This window comes from Aulostomus chinensis, chromosome 13, assembly GCF_037954235.1.
Source record: "Aulostomus chinensis isolate RoL2024-O1b breed Wild chromosome 13, RoL_Achi_v1.0, whole genome shotgun sequence".
NCBI lineage: Eukaryota > Metazoa > Chordata > Actinopteri > Syngnathiformes > Aulostomidae > Aulostomus > Aulostomus chinensis.
Genome location: NC_141332.1, coordinates 11,491,752 through 11,511,623, shown reverse-complemented (window position 1 = coordinate 11,511,623; position 19,872 = coordinate 11,491,752). Strand labels below are relative to the sequence as shown.

The 19,872-nt window shown below is 42.3% G+C and overlaps 3 protein-coding genes across 9 annotated transcripts in view; 1 reads left to right on the top strand and 2 right to left on the bottom strand.

Moving 5' to 3' along the window:
* ankhd1 (ankyrin repeat and KH domain containing 1) overlaps positions 1 to 3,518 on the bottom strand; it is a 28,440-nt gene extending 24,922 nt beyond the window's left edge. For 3 of the 7 annotated variants that reach the window (XM_086223181.1, XM_086223187.1, XM_086223185.1), the window contains exon 1: positions 3,064 to 3,518. In XM_086223181.1, coding sequence (XP_086079307.1) covers positions 3,064 to 3,339 — 276 coding nt within the window. In that variant the 5' untranslated portion in view covers positions 3,340 to 3,518. The remainder of the gene's footprint in view (positions 1 to 3,063) is intronic. The other 4 variants (XM_086223182.1, XM_086223183.1, XM_086223184.1 and 1 more) reach the window with 2 other exon arrangements.
* Positions 3,519 to 5,912: 2,394 nt separating this feature from the next.
* hnrnph1 (heterogeneous nuclear ribonucleoprotein H1) lies at positions 5,913 to 12,107 on the top strand. Its single transcript, XM_086223179.1, has 11 exons — positions 5,913 to 6,029; positions 7,166 to 7,262; positions 7,348 to 7,503; positions 7,593 to 7,736; positions 9,229 to 9,367; positions 10,067 to 10,245; positions 10,366 to 10,478; positions 10,605 to 10,740; positions 10,831 to 10,914; positions 11,043 to 11,135; positions 11,326 to 12,107. The coding sequence occupies exons 2-11, from the start codon at positions 7,181 to 7,183 to the stop codon at positions 11,427 to 11,429; spliced, it is 1,230 nt and encodes a 409-aa protein (XP_086079305.1). The 5' UTR covers positions 5,913 to 6,029; positions 7,166 to 7,180; the 3' UTR covers positions 11,430 to 12,107.
* On the bottom strand, positions 12,085 to 18,588 carry rufy1 (RUN and FYVE domain containing 1). Its single transcript, XM_086223178.1, has 17 exons — positions 18,238 to 18,588; positions 17,781 to 17,960; positions 17,213 to 17,330; positions 16,992 to 17,093; positions 16,793 to 16,916; positions 16,633 to 16,694; positions 16,378 to 16,513; positions 16,198 to 16,299; positions 16,002 to 16,118; positions 14,832 to 14,999; positions 14,657 to 14,754; positions 14,414 to 14,533; positions 13,492 to 13,621; positions 13,176 to 13,270; positions 13,048 to 13,096; positions 12,886 to 12,963; positions 12,085 to 12,804 (listed from the first exon to the last, which is right to left on the bottom strand). The coding sequence occupies exons 1-17, from the start codon at positions 18,551 to 18,553 to the stop codon at positions 12,661 to 12,663; spliced, it is 2,139 nt and encodes a 712-aa protein (XP_086079304.1). The 5' UTR covers positions 18,554 to 18,588; the 3' UTR covers positions 12,085 to 12,660.
* Positions 18,589 to 19,872: the final 1,284 nt, after the last annotated feature.

Sequence of the window (19,872 nt, the reverse complement as noted above, 5' to 3'; positions counted from 1 at the left end):
TACAGACCACAGGCATGCTGCCCTTCTTTATTTACAGTGTCGTCCAACTGAAGGAAGGCAAAAATGAATACAGGGATAAAAAAAAGTCACAACATTTTGAAGAATTACAGCCAGGAATTACAACGCTTCAACACTTGGAAAGTCAGCTGCCCAAGCAGAGCACCAGTCTCATCCCTGAGCCATGGCACATTTGACTGTTGTGTATTACAGTCTCAAGTGCGCATACTAAAACAATGACTTAAGCCCCTTGTCCACTGGTCAAAAATCCTGCTGACACCTGCCAACATCTGGATATTGTCTGAAATGGAACCAAGTTTAATCTGTGTCCAATTCTGAGTCAAATATCCCTGCAAAAATGGCTCCAATCAAAACTGATGTAAACACAAAACTAGGTGAACGCTGTACTTTGCAGGACGCTTTCAGTTTCACTGAGTCCACAAACAAGAGGTCAGGACTCCACTGTCAACAGTATGTCATGGAGGCAATGAAAGCTTGTCGCTTGTAACTTCTGACCTTTTATCATCTACACGCATTGGGAAAGGGGTCTTAAAAAACCTGCATGTAAACACGTGCGCGCATTGGGACAGAGGTCTTATTCACTGTTAAGTGTAGAAGGAATTTCATTAATATTTTCAAAATTCAATTATCTCTATACCAACCAGATAAAAATACACTACACTACATTCATTATTTCCTACCTAATAATAACCCCATCAGACCAGTTTTACTCCTGAATTGTAACACTTTGCCGATGTACACAAATCACAGAAAATCATTTTAATTCCTCCTCTAACATTTAATGATGGTACTTTTGATCCCCGGCTCTTTTAGAAGTAATTTCTTGGTTGAACCCCGGGTACACGTGGCAATATCTATCAAAAAACATAAAAAATAATACTAGACAACAAAAAGGGAAAATAACTTCTACAAATTACAGCTATTTACTTTAAATCCACTATTCTTTCATCTGATTACATCTATACTGCAGGATAGTGTATAGGTTTCATTATGATGGCAATGGGGAAAAAAAAAAACACCAATCACAGACTCATACAATTTCTTAGTAGTAACTTCATTAAATTGTAATAAGCATCCTACTTCCTTGTTTTGAGTCAATCATTTATCCTGAATGCTGGACCGGATATAAATTAGCTATAGCGAGCAGGACATGCAACCTCTCTGACTAGGACAGACTTTACAGAATCAGAATAACTTACTGTCATTTAACAATAAAACACAACCTCTGTTGATGATACACAACCTAATATGTAGAACCCTCAACTGCAGCAGGCAAATAAAGCCCTGTACCACAAGCAAACGGTGGGAAAGCGTTAGCATTCAGTAATGTGGAGGAATTCAGCTATACCATAGAAACACGCAGCACAGCCACTCATGGGGGATGCTGTTCTACAGCGGCTTTTATAATCAACAATAGACATCAGTCTTCACTGTTATTGAACTACAGTTCCCAGACTGTTGGTATCCAGAGAGCTGGAAAGGCCTGGAATGGCATCTGCTTAATCCTGGGGCTTGGATTTTAGCTACAGCCCAGAGCAGTGAGTTCTCCACTGGCGTAAGGCACCACAACAAATGCTACTTTTCAGATTCATATACAAGTGCAGCTAAATGAAGAAACATGATCTGGTGGCCATTTATTTGCCATTTCATTCAATGGTACTGCCACATATATGTTCATCAATATTAGTTCTTTCTTCTACAGCTAAACAGCTGATGCTCAGATGGAAATTGACAGGCTATATAGACATTTTAACAGTTGACATCCTTACTTGTGTAACTGTCATTGCCCGCAACTTGTCAGAAGAAAGTTTGGTATAGGAAAAGATCGCTCAACAGCAATATGTACAGCAAAACAATAACCACTCATTTGACACCCTATGCTCTTCAACTATGGGGTTCCAGGGAGAGAATATTACATTACCTCTTAGATGATGATTATTAGGTTACCATGAAAATGTTATTAAACTGAGAGGTTTGATAGGTTTGCACAAATCAAATATTTACCATCCAGCAGTCTGACAAGTTCCATTCCTGAGTCTGCTGATGTCATATGAGATGGTTAAGTGAATTATGTGACAATAGTTAGTCTGAGAAGCAATGTTTTTAGATTGGGCACTGACATAAAAAAGATATGCAGTAAAACAATTTAGTTAAGGCATTTGATGAGTCAGACTACAAATATAATTATTATTTTTTGACAAAAGCCGAAAGGGAGATCACCTAAACTGTGGAGATAATATTTTGAATAAACTAGCTATGTATCAAATATGTGTGGAGTGGGTAGAGCAGATGTGAGGAGATGCCATCACACCTGCCAGTGCCAGCACATGGAAAGTTGGAGACCTCTCAACGTGAACTCTAGCTGCTCTCAATTGTGTCAACGCAAATCGAGTTGACACAGCAGTGGTGGCTGTCTGACCGACACGAGCCGAAGGAAGAGAAAAAAAAAACAGGCTGGCTTATTTGTCAACACTAGCTGTCGAAAATTTGACTAGTTCTGGAAGGAAAAGCGGAGTCAAAACGGATCGTAAAGTTAGCCGAGGAACGATTGGCGTTAATTTACATGATTTGGAAAAGTGACGTAATTGCACCACGGCTACTAAACAGCAGATAGATCACAGGCCTTGTATGTCCGCTGCTTTACGGACATCTTCCATTTGCTGCGGTTGCTGGAATAGCTACAAACTTGTGATGGGTGTTGCGAGACTACAGCACCGAACGAGGCCGTCGTCGCTGCTTCCACCCAAACTAGGCCGTGGACACAGCCTGAGCTGCATAAATAAAACATTTCAGCCGGCTAGCGTGAACAACTGTCCGTGTCTCACCAATCATAGTCGATATTAAACACTACATGAGAACTACGTGTGACAAATGTCTTATTTATCTAACTAACTGGTTTATTCTGCGTAATATCAGCGGCCTGGGAGGGGGTGACTGCCAGCTGCGAGCTAACGTTAATTCGCTCGCTAACAGCCAGATCGCGCAAGGAGAGGAATGTTGCCTAGCGCTCTGCTAAGGCTTAGCTAACTAGCTTAGCGTAGCTACCTCTGAAACCTCGTCTTCGTCGCTGCCGGATCCTGGACCCGAGAGGACGGCCGCGGCCGCTAGTTTGAAATCCAGTCTTTCTGCAGCAGGCCCGCCTGGTTCGCCGTACAAGCGTACTTTCTTTCCACCTACACCAATCCCAATGCCCCCTAGTCCGACTCCTCCTGGTGTCGCTCCTACCCCCATCCCTGCCACTGGGGAGCGAGGAGTCACCGAGTCAATCTCGTCCTCGAAGCCGTCCGTCAGCATTGCCGTCCCGGCTACTGCATCCTGCATACTTATTTTCACGATACGTGTGTTAACAAGGTAGTTGTTGACTCAAATGTCCGTCCAGGCCCCTTTTCTTGGGATATTTGCGTTGTTTTACTTCAGGGAATCCAGAAACTCTCCCGAAGCGAGGGTTGAAGAGGTTCTCTTTCCCCCAGCCATTAACTTTCTAACAACCTAACCCGATACGCACTGTTTCTCAGTATGGCCGCCCACGTTGGGGATCCCGACAATTCTATTGGATGGGCTAGAAAAAACTCTGTTTCCTATTGGTCAAATTTGACGCTTGTCAAGCAAGAGACCGCAACGTCATGTTAGGTTTACCAATATCACGAGGCTGTAGAACCAACGTCAAGACATGACATGGTAGGCCAACTTAACTGGTAGCGAGCCTTACTAGTTCATGTAAACTATTGGGAAATCACTGAGGCCTACATATAAGGACTACAATCATGGTGTACTGCAGGCTACCTGTTGTAAATTTTAAATATTTACTTAATGTGCTATTAAATATAATAATATTTATGCTAATATTCTGCATGTAATGAAAATCATAAATAATCTTATTGGGCAAATGTGACGTTTTAGTAAGTATATATAAAATTGTAAATTGATGTTTTTAGTCATCAACGAGACTATATAAGGCAAAACACAGAAAAAAGACCAGTAAATTATAATGACAGTACTCTTTAAAACTGGGTCCTTTTATGTCTTCCTTCTGCAAGACCATAATCTATTGTTTATGCATAGGTGACAGATTATAATAGAAGCTAAATCACACATGTGGCAAGTAAGATTAAGATATTTATACTATAACCAGAAAGGTATATTTAGTTTACTTTGCTGAAGTGACTATCTCATTCCAAAATACATTTAAAAAACTATATCTGAACCATTACAAATGTGTGTTTTGTAATTTGCAATCTAAAGACTTGAGGCATCTCTCCTGAATAAAACTGATTAACTCAACCATGTTCTTTTATTGTTTTCTTTTATTTGAAGCATTTTGAATTGACTCTTTGGGGGGAATTAGGTTTTTTTAACAAAATTTTTTGGGATTTTTTTTTTTGGTCAAATGGATGGATCCATATGTATTCCATGACAATTACAAACCTCACACTCAGAGAACACAACGGGGGACTGCTCCTACATGTTGGTGGCAAAACTGATACACTTACTTTTAAAATTATGATTGTAAAATGGAAAGGTACATGAATACTCACTCATATGCGGTTCATAGTTGTTCATATGACTCACAACTGGAAGATTTGCTCACATGCTAAGCACTCCACACCCACACATGAGTACACCGTCAGAATCAAAAACCTCTTCATTTAAAGTTTCTCTCATAAAAAAAGTACTGAGTAAAATATAGAAATTCAGAAAACTCACCATACTTATCATGGCTTTATAATTTGAAATTGATCATTTATTTATAAAGACCAAGCTAAGTTATACCCTGAATGCCTTATAGCCTAAAAGATCATATTTCATGAATTCAACTGATGTGACTATGAGCCTCAAACAAATGAAGTATGAATATCCAGCAACTGGGTCACTGGTCCGATCCTCACTTCCCCTTGTTACCATTTTGAAGTACCCTTGAGCAAGATACTGAGCCCCTACTTGCTCCTGATGGCCCTGTGACAGACCGGCGACCTATCCAGGGTGAACCCTGCCTCTCATCCAATGTCAGCTGGGATAGGCTCCAGCCACCCCCGACCCTTAACAGACAACGGTATAGAAAATGGATGAATGGATGGATATCCAGCAACTTTCCACTTCTAACAGATGCACCCTCGATTTGGGATGGGCAAGTTGTATTGCTTCGCCACACCAAAGTGTCTTCCTGTAAAACACACTACAATGTGTCACACCTGTAATTGTTAAAATAAGGGTTATTATCCATCACAATCCACACAAAAGTGTCAGTGGTTGTGAAGGAAGCAGATCTCTTGCTCTTGTCTCTCCCCAAATTTTAAAAAGAAATCTTGTCATCAAGGTTCAAAAGCTTACTGCAGCTAAATTAATAGTTTTCTGTCTTTCAGTCCCTTGTCAGCATTTATTGAAAGCTAATAAGTTGGTTATATGACACACTAATCAGTTAACATAATAACATGCCTCGATGTTGTTAAATGGTCTGGCTCCAGCGTTAGTCAGTATTGTTTACGTTAGCTCTGACACGCATGAGTTCCGTGTGGCCTTCTTGTGGAAAAAGAGCCACAGAGAACATTTTACAATACAAGGCATTGAGGCACTCCATGTGAAGGGGCTCGAGGGGTAGGAGATGCCACCCCGCCAGCCCGGGGCGGCAACGTCATCGTTTTGGGCGTAGACGCGGGACAGTCGGAGCAGAGGCGTTGGTTATTCAGACCAGGTTGCCAGATATGTACAAAACCCACATTTATTGCGATGTCTTAGATAATACAGTATAATTGGACAGTTATATGATTATTGCATTACAAAAAACACGAGCATACAAATCGTGTTTAAAATGTGTTTAACACCCTTGAGTATACTGAATGATGTGACTGTGTGGCTTATTCAGCCAAAAGCAGCAATTTCGTCCGTCGTTTTGTGTTACTTGAAAGGGGGAGATTTCACTTCTTCTGGCAACCCAGGGCAAGCTTTCAGCTGCATCACGCACACTCAGGCCCGTTCATACATACTCCAACGTCTTGTTTCCACGGTTGAGCCAGGTAAATATATGAAAGCGGTGACTATTTGACTTTATTTTCTTGAAAAAAACTTTTTAATTTTTTTAATGTATTTGTATAGCCTTTTGTGGGTATACCACATTGTGTCACGCTATGTTCCAATGCTAGCCTTAAAGCTAACTTGTAGCGTTGATAACATGGCGCAGGCTGAGAAGGCCGCTTTTGTTCTTCAGTCTGGGTGCGGTGGCGAGCATGCCGAAGGCACTGCACACTTGTTTAAATAAATGAACCCTCCTACTTGAAACCGCCTTTTTATCCTCAGGAAGTATAATCACATATTGTAACGTTTTACTTCACCGAACATGGTCGAATAGAAGCAATGTAAGACGCTGCTTTGTCGGCGACGCGACTCGTGGCTCCCGTACAAGTGAAGTGGTTGCACCGGACTATTTCCTACATTCGTCTGTATATTTAACATTCTTTTATTCATCATACAGCTGAAATTGTTGCTTTAAATAGCTATGTGATGCAGACTGTTTGTCTGAAGGTCGGTCTTTCCACCGATTACATGTGGTTAAGCAGATATATTTCATCTTTTTGCTGTATAAGTACCACTACGAGTAGAAAAAGGTGTTTTAGTTAAAATAAGCAGTGTAGTCGGTTTCTTGGATCTTACTGCGTAACCATGAGTTTTGGTCTGCATATCAGTATTTGCTTGTTGAGTTTTATGTTTAACGGCAGAGATCATCACAAGAACATGAAGAAAACCACTAGAACAGAGGGACACAGTGTTTTGGGTTTACAGTTGGGTTGGGCACCATATATGATCCTTCCCTTGTAGGTCAGTGTAAAAACATGTGAAGGCTGGCTTTAATGATCAACTAGCAGCTGCATCAGTATTATGATTAATTCCATTTGATCTATATTTAATGGACAAACTATACCTTTCTTACTGGAAAGTCTGGTTCAAGTCTCTCAATCAGTGAAAAAGATTGAGTTTTATCTGAAGTGCTGTGTCATAGTCAGCTGAAGAAGCCTCTTGGATGAAAAGTGAAATGTCTTCAAGGAAACTGAATCATTACAGTTGACTGATAACATGATCTGGATGACTGAGAATCTAAACCAATTTTATGTGTTTTGGATTTATAAAGATGTTTACCTCCAAATTTGTCTTTAAGGGATTCAGACCAGTCATGGCTGATGAAGGATATGTCGTACGAATCAGGGGTCTTCCTTGGTCCTGCTCAGTGGATGAAGTACAGAGATTTTTCTCAGGTATGATTGTGTTATTTATTCTTTGAAAGAATATTGTAGTATTTAGCTGGTTTTGGTGAAATTTAATGTTACATCTTAAATTCAGATTGCAAAATAGTCAGCAATGGAGGCGGCATTCACTTCACCTACACAAGAGAGGGGCGACCCAGTGGAGAGGCCTTTGTTGAGCTGGAGACAGAGGAAGACCTGAAGATCGCAGTGAAGAAGGACAGAGAAACTATGGGCCACAGATATGTGGAGGGTGGGTATCACACATTATAGCTTTTGTATTTGGTACTCAGGTTGTCCTTGCTTAGGACTATGCTAAAAGCTTTGTGTTCTGTGATACAGTGTTCAAATCCAACAACGTGGAGATGGACTGGGTCATGAAACACACTGGACCAAACTGTCCAGAGACGGCAGGAGATGGACTCGTCCGACTCCGAGGGCTTCCCTTCGGCTGCAGCAAGGAAGAGATCGTTCAGTTTTTCTCAGGTACAGAGTTGTCTTCCTCAGTGCTAAACTACCTGTAATTCTGGTGGGGTTTTTTTTCCTTCCAATCTTCCTTTTCTTGTCTCCTTTCACTCACGGACACGGTTGAATTCCTATTTCTTCTTTACAAAGTCCAACGTGACATTGGTACATGACTATTAGCTTGTATTTTCTATTTTCCTAGGGTAAAATACATTCATTTCCATATCAGTGACTGTGAGGAAATGATGCTGGAAAAGGAAGCCAGAAATAATATACATGGGGAAAACATTTGAAGGCTTTATGTTGTTCAAGGACAGGAACCTGTTAGGTGAACTAGAGATGTGCCGGTATACCATTTGACCTATATAATCTGGTTTCATATTTTGATAATGATACCTGGAATTATCTGTTTTCATAGGTCACTGAACACAGCACAGGTCTACTGTTATCAGGTTTCTTTAGATAAACGATTACAAAACTCCATTCTTGATACAATCGGTTCAGAGAACCAGGCTTCGGAGGGGTGTACTATGAAGTGTGGGATGTGGAGCCTCAAGCCAGAGTTGTGCTGTTCCCCAAGGTGGCTCTCTTTTACCTTGGTTCCATCACTGTGGTAACAAGCAGCAAACCTACCCTGCCCCAGACCATGTCATGTTAAGAGTCAAGGCTTGAAATGGGTTTGGAAATGGTGTCACCATTCTTGGACAGCCCTGTAGACCAAGGTGGAGACTTGTTATAGGTTTCCTCACGGGGACACAGTGTTTCAAGACCAAAGTGAACTGTCGGCTTTTCTGGTGATATTTTCTATGGGCGAAGATGATAACACATTAAATAATTTAACTGTATTATGGTGTTTAAGAGAGGTTTGATGATTATCACAAGTGACTGTGTGATTTTTGTCCACATTAATCTAAGTGTAAGAATTTAATACCGGCACATCCCTAATGCAAACATCCTTTCCCATCATTTCCATCTTTATCCCCATTTCCATCACTTTTTTCCTTCTCCAATTAGGTCCAATGTTGTAAAGAGTTGGTTCAAGTTTATTCCTAATGGTAACTTACAAATGATGGAGTGGGTGTCAACACTGAACGGACACTCTCTTACCCTAGTGTCATTGTCCCGTCCCCCCCCCCCCCCATCTCCTCACTCCTTGTCCGTTGAAAAGAGAGTACACCAAATGTTAGATTAGTACGTAAAGGACGAACCTTAATTGTAACTCATGTCACCCACCAGATTATCTTTTCATCAACACACCAATACTAGCCCGACGTCCCACACAATGCCCCTTTTCATACTCTTCCTCTCTCCTCTCATTTCTATTTTATCCCCAAAATACAATAAATGTAAGTTGTTGAAGTTGCCAGTCACTGGTTAGAAACTGAACTGGTATGTGTGATGATGTATAGAGTTTTCCATAAGTTTTCTATCTCTCTCTAGAGAAAGTTCTCTCTGTGATTGGGCATGTGATTTAATATGTCCCCCGCTGGGGTTATCTGTCCTTGGGTTGAAGGGTTGGAAATCGTGCCAAATGGGATAACATTGCCGGTGGACATCCAGGGGAGGAGTACGGGGGAGGCCTTCGTGCAGTTTGCTTCACAGGATATAGCTGAAAAGGCTCTAAAGAAACACAAGGAAAGAATAGGGCACAGGTGGGGATGGTTGGTTGGTTGGCTGGATAAATTGCTTTTCTTATGGTGTGCACCCTCAACATGTGAACCAAATACAAACCTGACACTACATTGAGCTTGGCTAATTTGTACGCATTTTTGTTAGTCTTCACCACAAACACACACTAATGTCCATGTTAGCTCCAACTCTAGCCACACATTCACAATGTTCAACGGGAAAATTAGTGCTTGGGCACCATGAAAAAAATGAGAGCAATCCTAATGAAAGATTTGAGAGCAAATGGTGTCTCAGCACTAAGCGTCAGTCTAGGTTGATAAATAAATGGTAAGGAGCATCCCTGCTGGTAAAAAAGAGGGCCACTGTACGCAAGGACTGTGGAGCTCACAGGTAATGTTTAGTTGGCTGCAGAAGGGTCCCCACAGGACAATCGCTGTCATGGCAACGACACAGGATGCTCTATTTCTAAATCACTCCAGGTAACCATAAGAAAAGTGTTCAAGTCATTACGGCCCGTATCAATGTGGAGAGCTTCCTTTTTGCAACTCAAGTTACTAAGTTTTTGTTTAACCTATTAACTAGCATGACCTATTCAAAACAATTACTTGGTATGGACTACACCATGACAGCATCTGCATAGCCCAGTTTCATCAGTAATGAGCACATGCAGCTGTGCAGGGTCCACGGCCCACGCCTTCACTGTGGTATCTCTATGCTCTCAGGTACATTGAGATCTTCAAGAGTAGCCGTGCAGAGGTGAGAACGCATTACGAACCCCAGCGGAAGCCAATGGGCATGCAGAGGCCTGGCCCCTATGACCGGCCCTCTGGTGGTCGCGGCTACAACATGATGGGTCGAGGGGGATCTTATGACAGAATGCGCCGTGGAGGCTATGGAGGAGGTGGGTGTCTGATGGTACTGTTTAAGATGTGCTTTTCTCCATGTGTGTTCTTCACTATCATAGTAAAAACAAGATTAGAACAATAAAGACCCTGTGATAATCTTAGTTATGTTTATTTAGGTGTATCGGATGGGCGGTACGGCGATGGTGGCTCTTCCTTCCAGAGCACAACAGGCCACTGTGTTCACATGAGGGGTCTGCCATATAGAGCCACAGAGACAGACATCTACAATGTAGGACACTATTAGCATGGCGTGCCTTCATTAGCCTAGCATCAGTAAACAATACAGCAGATGTTAGTGTTTAACACCCCCCCCCACCCCCTTTTTTTTGTTTTTTTTCCTTTTTACATTTCCCAGTTCTTCTCACCATTAAATCCAGTGCGGGTCCATATTGAGATTGGCCCCGATGGCAGGGTAACCGGCGAGGCAGATGTTGAGTTTGCAACACACGAGGACGCTGTGGCAGCGATGTCCAAAGACAAAGCAAACATGCGTGAGTTTATAAAGTCTAACACGACCATCCCCTGTGTCCTACAGTTCCATGCTGATGCTAATGATTTTTTTTTTTTTTTTGCCCCCTCAGAGCACCGCTATGTAGAGCTGTTCTTAAACTCAACAGCAGGTGGCAGTAATGGTGCCTATGGCAGCCAGATGATGGGGGGCATGGGTGAGTGATGTTTGGATGCAAAAGTGCACTCACTAATACAACACTAGATATGTGCACTCACACGAATGGGTGCTGCATATTAAGTAGAACTGGAAGTTGCATTAATATCCTCTCCAACCTCTTTACAGGCAACCAGTCGTCTTACAGTGGTGGCCAGCTGAGCTCAGGGTATTCTGGTGGATACAGCAGCCAAGGAAACATGGGTGGCTACGGTGACTATAGTGAGTGTCAGCTCTGTCACTATTAGGTTCTTGGACAAACACCTGTTCTTTCTGTGTTTGCTCATGTTAATCAGCTGGTTGTTGTACCTTAACATGTGTTAGGCTTGAAGGACAGATGTTGTATATTTCTGTGTTTGACCCCTCTATGAACTCCTCGGTCCTATAGTTTGTATTTCCTCTCTCTTGTTAGGTAACCAGGGCGGAATGGGAAGCAGTTACTATGGCGGCGGCGGTGGAGGAGGAGGAGGAAGCAGAGGCTCTATGAATGGACTTGGTGGGGGATGGGGAATGTAGTTTTTGTTGTTGTTCCCTTCTGTTTTGTTTTGTTTTTTAACAGCATTTTGCTGCAAGGACTGGAAACGGAAGTCTCACCTAGTAATTGTAGGGTAGGGTCAGATGAGGTCATTTTCCAACTACGGAGGGAAAGGGTTTGTAATTTTTTTTAACGCGGATGGTCCTCTGGCAGAAGAGAGATTATCTGGTATTGTGTGTGTCAGAGAATCACTGTTGATCTTCCCCATTCCTCACATGTGGCAGTTCACAGAAGCCGCTCTTTAAATTTTCATTACCAGGAAGTGTCATTTTTTTTGTGTGGGTGTTGTCCAAACACCCGGCTGTTCCCCTACAGTTAACTCCTCCCATGATGGTGGCGTTAGCGGTTAATGTCAATGTCTGGTTTCCTCTGATGTTAGGACCTCGTTTCATCTTCTACATAAAGTATTTTGGCCTTTTTTTATTTCCAGATGAAAATGTGACATTTGAGACATCACACATTCAGAGCATGTTTTGTTAAGGTCCAACTATTGATGGGCACTTTTTCTTGAGGGGGGGGCTTTATCAAGGACAGCTGAATTTCAAATCTGCTGACATGAAGGTTTCTACTGCTTCAAATGCTATTTGTATTTCCTGTGCACAAAGTGAATAAAAACTAGTTGGAATATCTCATTGAAACAAACATTTGCAAAACAGGAGACTTTATTCGTTTATAACAAATATCAAGATTAAAAAATTATCACCATGTCCAGATTATAAGAAAACCGCTTTTTTTCAGTTGAGACAAAGCCACAAATCCCCCTGCTGTTAATACATTCTAAAAGAGTTATTTTTAACATTCTACAGTAATTTGTACAATTTTGCCTGTATCACTTGAAAAAATTTACCTACTAGAGAGTGGATGTGTGGCAGTTTGAACAATATGAATTTTTCAATCCCTCACCTTGATGGCGTCGCAACATAATCTACATCCAAAGTTTTAATGATGAAATACAACACATTAAAATGGTCAGTTAGTCAGCTGATGCGCCACATAATTAATAGCCAAAACCATTTCTATGCAAAAATCACATCTCTAGAATAGAGTCTGCATAAACTCTTAATAGTGCATCCCATCAGTGTGGTACAGTCTTATGTTCCTGAATTTCAGGCAACAGTGGAAATGGAACACCAAATCACATCTCCCTCAGATTTGATGACCTTCTAATGTAGTTAAGTCACGGTGGATGAGTGTTTCATAGAACCTGTTGTGTCAGGAAGCCGTGGACGAGCTTCTCTGCAGCAGGAGCGAGTGGCACATGTCGCACACCCGCACAGGTCGAGGGTAGGAGGGCAGGGCCAGCTCGTTACTGGAGCAACTGTTGCAGTAGATGTCCCCACAGTTTCTACAGTGGTGCTGAACACACAAACAGCTGGTTGAAATGACTGACGACACACTACCAACGGGATGAGTTTAAAAAAAAAAAAAAAAAAGTACCTTTCTCCGAGAGATGGAGAACTCCTTCTGGCATTGCTTGCACTGTGTGGCCTCATCATCTTTCAGCCAAGCGTGACCCTGAAGACAGCCGCCGACATACGTGATCCATCTTCCCTTACTACCACATCAGTAACACAAGTGTCTTTTATATCAGATTTTTACCTTCAGAGCTTTATTCACCTCCTTGAAGTCCTCCATCTTGAGTTTAGACCTTTGACAAAGAGAACAGAGACAGCTCATGACATGAAAAGTCTACAAATAAAGACAAGAGGAGGATGTGGAATACTGACTGGCTGAGATGAAGGCCCATCTCCTGCAGAGCCTGTTCCTGCTGCTCGCACGTCTGCTGCAGCTGCTGCTTCTCCCGCTTCAAGTCTTGCAGCTCCTGCACCATCCAGCCCAACACACAACATGCATCACCAGTCTGTAGAGGACTCCATATCCAGCTATTATCATCCAACACCACCATCAGTGCTGCCTCAGCTTTAAGGCAGAGCCCCAGAATCAAATGAACCCAACAGCTATGGCAAAGAAGCACCTCTGTATCATCCTCTTATGTTTAATCATGTATCAGCCAACCAGAACTCCACTGTGAGACACACTGACCGCATGCAGGCCCTGGAGTTGTTGCAGCTGCGTGCGGAGTTCAACACTGTTGTCCTGCTCCCTCTGGAGAGCTTTCTGCAGACCTTGTCTCTGTTCCCTCTCCAGGCGCAGCTCGTTCTCCAAACCCAGCCTGCACACAGAGGAAGACATGGTGACGTTTGAGTGCAATTTAATCCTGAGTGTCCTGGACACATGAAAACTTAACTCCCTCATTATATAAACTGGATATTAAATTGATTGGAATAGCAGCTTTAAAAACTTGAAAAAATCTAAAATGACTTTAGACTTGATGTATCAGCTGCATAAATATTCAAATTCCTAATAATAATTAAAAAATTATTAAAATTATTACATATTACTAAATTATTATTACTGTGTTATGCTCTATTCAAAGACAACTTTCAACATAGAATTAAAATACTGACAAAAATAAATAAAATAGAGTAATTCACCACCTAAACCCAGAGCTTTCAACTAGTGGTCTGCTGCCCCCCGGTGGCCACCATGGTATTGTAGGCAGTCTCATTTCCATGCGTGAATTATTGGGGAAAACGGAAACACCCATGTTGATATTCTATCCTGGTAACATATGCTTTGCATCTGCATCCCTTTATACTCATAACATTTACTAACCAGCATCTAAGAAGAGTCATTACTTGTTTATTTTATTTCAATTATCTTTGAAAAAAGTCAAAGTATTTGAGGTGTATCCTGAAATATGAGGTTAGGCATCCACACCAGTGGTCCTGAGGTCATTTTTCAGACTTAAATACATTTAACAAAAGAAGATTAATAGGACAACTTAAACTGAGCCTTTTTGCATCTAGAGTGTTTTTTTTAATGTATTTTGACACATATGTTCTTTTACTTATTTTACAAAGAAAATATATATATGTGTGTGTGTGTGTGTTTGTGCAATCACCTCAGTGTATCCAGGTCACTCAGTTGTTTCTGCAGAGCATTGACTTTCCCCTCCAGCTCAACTTTCATGTCTTTGTCTGACTGGGCACTCTTCTGGCGATCCTGCTCTGAATTTTGCAGTCTAACACACAAAATTATTAATTTATCATGACTGTAATTATGATGCGCGCGCGCACACACACACACACACACACACACACACACACACACACACACACACACACACACACACACACAATCCAACCTCTGCTCTAGCTCCATCATGGCTGTCTCCATTTCATTCATCCTCTGCTCCAGCTGCTCAGCCTCTGCCTGCTTTTTTGCCGCCTCTCGTTCCGAGTCCTTCAGAGCCAAACAGGTAATATGAGTGTGTGTTCTCTGCTGCCAGAAAGGTACAGAGCCTGTTCATGCATGTCTACCTGGGCTTTGTGGAACATTTGAAGATTCAGAGTCTTGACTTGGTCAAGTTGGAGTCGTAAGGCTGCCAAAGTGTCCTGTTTCTCGTGCGAGTCTTTCTCCAGCAGCTTCATGGCCATCTCCATCTCCTGCTTCAGCCCAAGCTGCAGCTCTAGCTCACGCTCCAGCTCCTAGCATCACACATCACAGGACACCACAGTTAATACAAACTTTATACTCTCATTATGCGGTATACTTTCCCTTCTTTAACAAAACCACATGCTCATGGTCAGATTTCACTCATGAAGTGTCCTTAGAGACAATTATGTGTGCCATATCTTGTGCATGATGCGGTACACAGCAACACACACTCTCCCCATGGTTAGTCCTTTTGAATTTGCAGGATTATTAGTGTGAATTTCCTCTAAATACTGTAAATGTTTCTTGATGCTGAAAAAAAATAAGTGTAAAACTGGCTTGCGTTGTATGTTTTTGAGTAGCTTGTAAGGTACTAAAGTTTGCTTTTGTATGCAAATGCATGGATTTGATGTGAATTGATGATTCCTATATTCAATCAATGCATTCTGGTCTTGGAGTAATCATTTGAGGACTCAGTTGACTCAGCGGAGACCAACAGTCATGTGACAAAAATTCAAGAAATATTCATTGGAGCTTTTATAAATAGTTAAACAGCTTGTTATATACAAAAAAAAAAGTGTTTTTTAAAAAAAAAAAAGTTCAGTGTTTCGATATATATTTGGCTAAATTGGCATACTTGGAAAAATGTTGCACCTACTTATTCGACGCTTAGCCTGTTTTTTTGGTTGATAAAATTTTCTGTGCTTCTTTTGAATAACTTATGGCATTAGAACTGTGGTACTGAATCTGAAGGAAACTGTCAGTTAGACAAACACGCTGGTGGTTCAGAGAGTTGAACGTCTCACTATGCATTTTTCTTAAGGTGGTAGACTCACAAGGGTCGGCCACGGAAAGGAAGTCAGAAATTGGAACATCTTTCAAAAATTGCTGAATTCTTCACTTTCACCAGCACCTTTCAGCTATAAGAACATTTCCTGTTATGAACACCGGCTTCTTTTTACACGCCGTAAAGCTCCGTCAATGAATGAATGTGTTCACACTGAGCTTCACGTGTTAATCTTCACATTCAGTGCTGATGACTGTCAATACCTGACCTGGTGAATGCGTTTTTCCTCTTTGTACTGCTTCCACACAACGTTGTACATCTCGTCCAGGCCTTGGCGTGTTTGTTTGTATGTCTCCAGTTCCGTCTGGCTGTCTTGAAGCGCCGCCTGCAAACACACCGTACAGCTTGTATGTTTTCGTCAGCTCACATTGTGTTGCTGCAGTTGGTCGCAGATGCATTCTGACCTCTTCCTTTTTCTGGCTGGACAGAAGGATCAACTCGTTGTCCTTTTTCAATTGTTCCTGTTCTTCCCGTAGAGAGTTGATCCTGTCAGTCGCTGCTGTCAGCTGCAGTAGGAAAAACACACACGCATTTGTCACAAACTGGTTTTAGATCGTTGCTTTAAAAATCGCATAATCTCTCACCTCCTCCACTAGTTTGCTGTTGGTCTTCTCCAGAGAGTCCATCTTAGCCTGAAGGTCAGTAACGGTGCCACTGAGGTGACGATTTAACTCCTCGATATAATGCTTCTGGTCTAAGATGGCCGTCATCTTGGTGTCACTGACAGACAAACGAACATGTGGATAAACTACAGTTGCAATGGTGGAGCAGCAATACATAAACTGGTGATTTGCTGGACATTTCTAGCACCATCAGAACCATCTGAAGCAGCTACTCACTCCTTTGGTGTCTCACTGTTGGTGGAGTCTTTCAGGTAGAGGGAGAAGTCAATGACTCCTACCTAAAGGAAGAGGAGAAACTATCCATGTTTATCTTCATTCTCAAAACACAGGATGAGGTGTGACATGTCCACGCCCGGAGAGACGACGCGGCACTCACCTGAGAATCAAGGTCCTCCCCTTTAATACACAGGTTAGCGTCGATGACATTGAGGCCGACCAGCAGTCCCCCCATCACTGCCCCTTCCTCCTCCATCATCAATGCTCCAGAGTCATAAAACTCACTACATTTGGGTGTGAAAAGAACAAATTGTAACTGTAGAAAATGACTGGTTATTACTTACATCTAGGCTACTGACCTCAGGAGATCCTTGCGATCCAACAGGGCTTTCATATAGTCAGCCACTTTCTTCTGCATGAGTGCTAAATGCAACCAAGCCCTTGCTCTTCCCAAACCAGTCCTGAGAGGCAAAAACAGAAAAACGAAGCTGCCAATAATGAAACACACACACACACACACACACACGCACGCACACACACGCACACGCACTGCAGGTGGGTTCAGTGGATGTGGACATACTTGATGCTGGGGAGGTCTCTGGCACTTGTGGCTATATTAACAGACTCTGGACACAACCTCTCAATCAGTTCCAGAGGTCCCCAGATGGATTTATTCTGACCAATGAATGTTTTCTTGGCTGTAAAACAGAAACAATGACTCAGCTTGTTTCATAGTGACACAACAATACATCTTCCTCTCACTGTGAATGCATCAAATCTCTGTATGTGCAGTTTATCTGTGACTCGATTCTGTGGTGGTTGAAGACATCACAGATCAAAGTTGACAGGCAGAGAGGCTACCACCTAAGTCGGAGATTTTCAAGCTTATTTTGTGATAATCATACAACCCATGGCGCCGCCCCTCAAACAAGGGGCACCGCCACAGATCACGGGGCAGAGAATGTGGCAATGTCAATAGGAAATCAGAAATCAAACTCCGAGATTAAAGTTAGATCTCTGAATATCAAAGTCAGAGCCCAAAGACCAAAGTATGGGAGGTTTTGAACAAGACACAACACCACAGCCTGTCAAACAATGACTGATTATACTAATCTAGATTAACATGGGAATATGATGGACCATCTCACCTTTTAGCCCGTGTTTGAGGCAGTGCTCCAGAACTAAGAAAAACTGCTGCAGGGGAGGGTAATCTGAGTCCAGTGTCCTGCCCAGACTCAAAGAGGACTGGATCAGTACTTTGACACTGAGTTTCATCATGCTGAGCAGGTTGGATCTCTCTATCGCCATGGGGTCTTTGGGCGGCAACACTGTGTGGGATACAATTCCAGGAATGAACACTTGAATCGGTCAAGTCAGACAGATGCAGGCTTGGGTCCATAAATGCTGAATAAACGAATCAAGTACAAGTCTGAGAGAGCCGCCTGAATCTCTTCAATGACACTAACCCATGTAATCTCGGTTTAGCTCATGAAGTCATGAGCCCTGACAGCTGACAGTTAGCCAACCGCAACTTCAGGAGGAAGTAGCGTTACTAGCGGAGTGGGTTAAGACCAAGGTAGCGTTACAGTTAAAGTGGCAGCCTACCTGGAAGCTTTTTCGCTGTGTTGTTGAGCTCATTTGCGGGCTCCTTGTCAGTCGGGGAGCTAACAGCAGACCCCTGAGAGGAGTTTCTAGGGGCAGCAGCGTAGCTCACCCCGCTGCTAATCGTCTCTGTGGCCTTCCGAGCCAGGGACAAGAGAGGAGCCGACCAGTTGCTCTCCGCCGCTGGCTTCTCAGCCGGCCCCTGGCTCTCCCGGGGCTCGCCGTTGGTCGCGGTCTCCGAGACTGTGGACTCATCTTGCTGTTGTTTTGCTTCGCCATCCTCAACAGCTGTGTTTACCTCCCCTGACTCGTCGGCCATGTTTATTCCCCCCCTCCCTACTCCCAAGGTTTCACGTGATTAGTCCAGCGCGTGAACGGCTTCTTCTTCATCGTCTGTTTAATGTTGTAGACCAGCATATGAGGAGAATTAGCGCCACCTTCGGCTCCAGAGGAGTAACCAGCTCTTCAAGCTTACCCTCTTATCCTCGACAGGGCGCTGGAGTGGCCACTGAATTTTTTTTTTGTACGCATTGAGCAGGGAAATAAATATTTTGAGGCCACAAGATATAACCTGTTCAAACATATAAAATAACTAAATATGGTAAATTAATCCGATAAAGTTTAGATTGGGTAAAAGATAAGTTGAAGTTGCTGTTTTTTTCATTTTTAAATGTATGACCATCTCGAAGAAAAAGTACACAATCTGCACAATCAACTGAGCAGACGTCTTCGGAACAGGAAGAATGTAGTACCTAGTTTCACCTCAAGATGGCGTAGACAAGCAGTGAATTTAGTCTTCGTGATCTTATCTATTTTTGTATACTTTATAATTTTTTTATTCCATCACTGTAGATTTTTAGTACAGTTAAGAGCAATACTACTACTACTACTACTACTACTACTACAACTAATGACTACTTCTAGATATAATGATGGAATTAAAATCACTACATATGTGTGTGTATAAAAATACAATTTCGAGAGAAAATCAAATGATAATAAAAATCAAATAATATCACACTCAATAATTATTTGCTGTTTTGCTGGCCTGCTGATTTTTATCAGTTATGGATCCCTAAAACCAGGGCAGTTTTCAAACATGGAAGGAGGGAGAAGTTATGTATGTGGAAAGAAAAAGATGGACCTTTACCAATTTAGTTCACCTGCTTTATTCATTCTCTCTTGGCTGCTTGTTGTCTTCTTGTTTTGTTGTTAATTTTTGTGACGTTTATTTTAATGTGTTCTGACTGGGTTGCTTCAACACATTATTTGTGAGTGTGTGTGTGTGTGTGTGTGTGTGTGTGTGTGTGTGTGTGTGTGTGTGTGTGTGTGTGTGTGTGTGAGAGTGAGTGAGTGAGGGGGGGGGGGTACTATACTGCCCTCAAAATAAAACCAGATCCAAAATCATACAATTTCAATTAAAAAGAAGAGAGTGGGACTCAAATACAAACCACTTTCATTGATGCTTTCTTCATGATATACGACATGAGTGTCTTTAATGGGCAAAGTGACTGATGATGGACAGATATCCATGCAGACACCAGTGCAGGTCCAGCAGCAGCAGGAGGAGTGTGTAGGCGTGGTGAAGTCAGCCCATAAATACCAGGCTGCCTCTATCCGGACGCTCTTTCACTCCTA

Bases quoted from the DNA above. Each gene is read 5' to 3' on its own strand.
- hnrnph1 (XM_086223179.1), top strand. From the start codon at position 7,181: ATGGCTGATGAAGGATATGTCGTACGAATCAGGGGTCTTCCTTGGTCC. The intron at 7,737-9,228 runs GTACAGAGTTGT...CTTGGGTTGAAG, and splicing joins GATCGTTCAGTTTTTCTCAG to GGTTGGAAATCGTGCCAAAT. The intron at 10,741-10,830 runs GTGAGTTTATAA...TTGCCCCCTCAG, and splicing joins CAAAGACAAAGCAAACATGC to AGCACCGCTATGTAGAGCTG.
- rufy1 (XM_086223178.1), bottom strand. From the start codon at position 18,553: ATGGCCGACGAGTCAGGGGAGGTAAACACAGCTGTTGAGGATGGCGAA. The intron at 17,331-17,780 runs GTGAGATGGTCC...TCTGTTTTACAG, and splicing joins CCTCAAACACGGGCTAAAAG to CCAAGAAAACATTCATTGGT. The intron at 12,964-13,047 runs GTAAAAATCTGA...GGCTGTCTTCAG, and splicing joins AGGTGAATAAAGCTCTGAAG to GGTCACGCTTGGCTGAAAGA.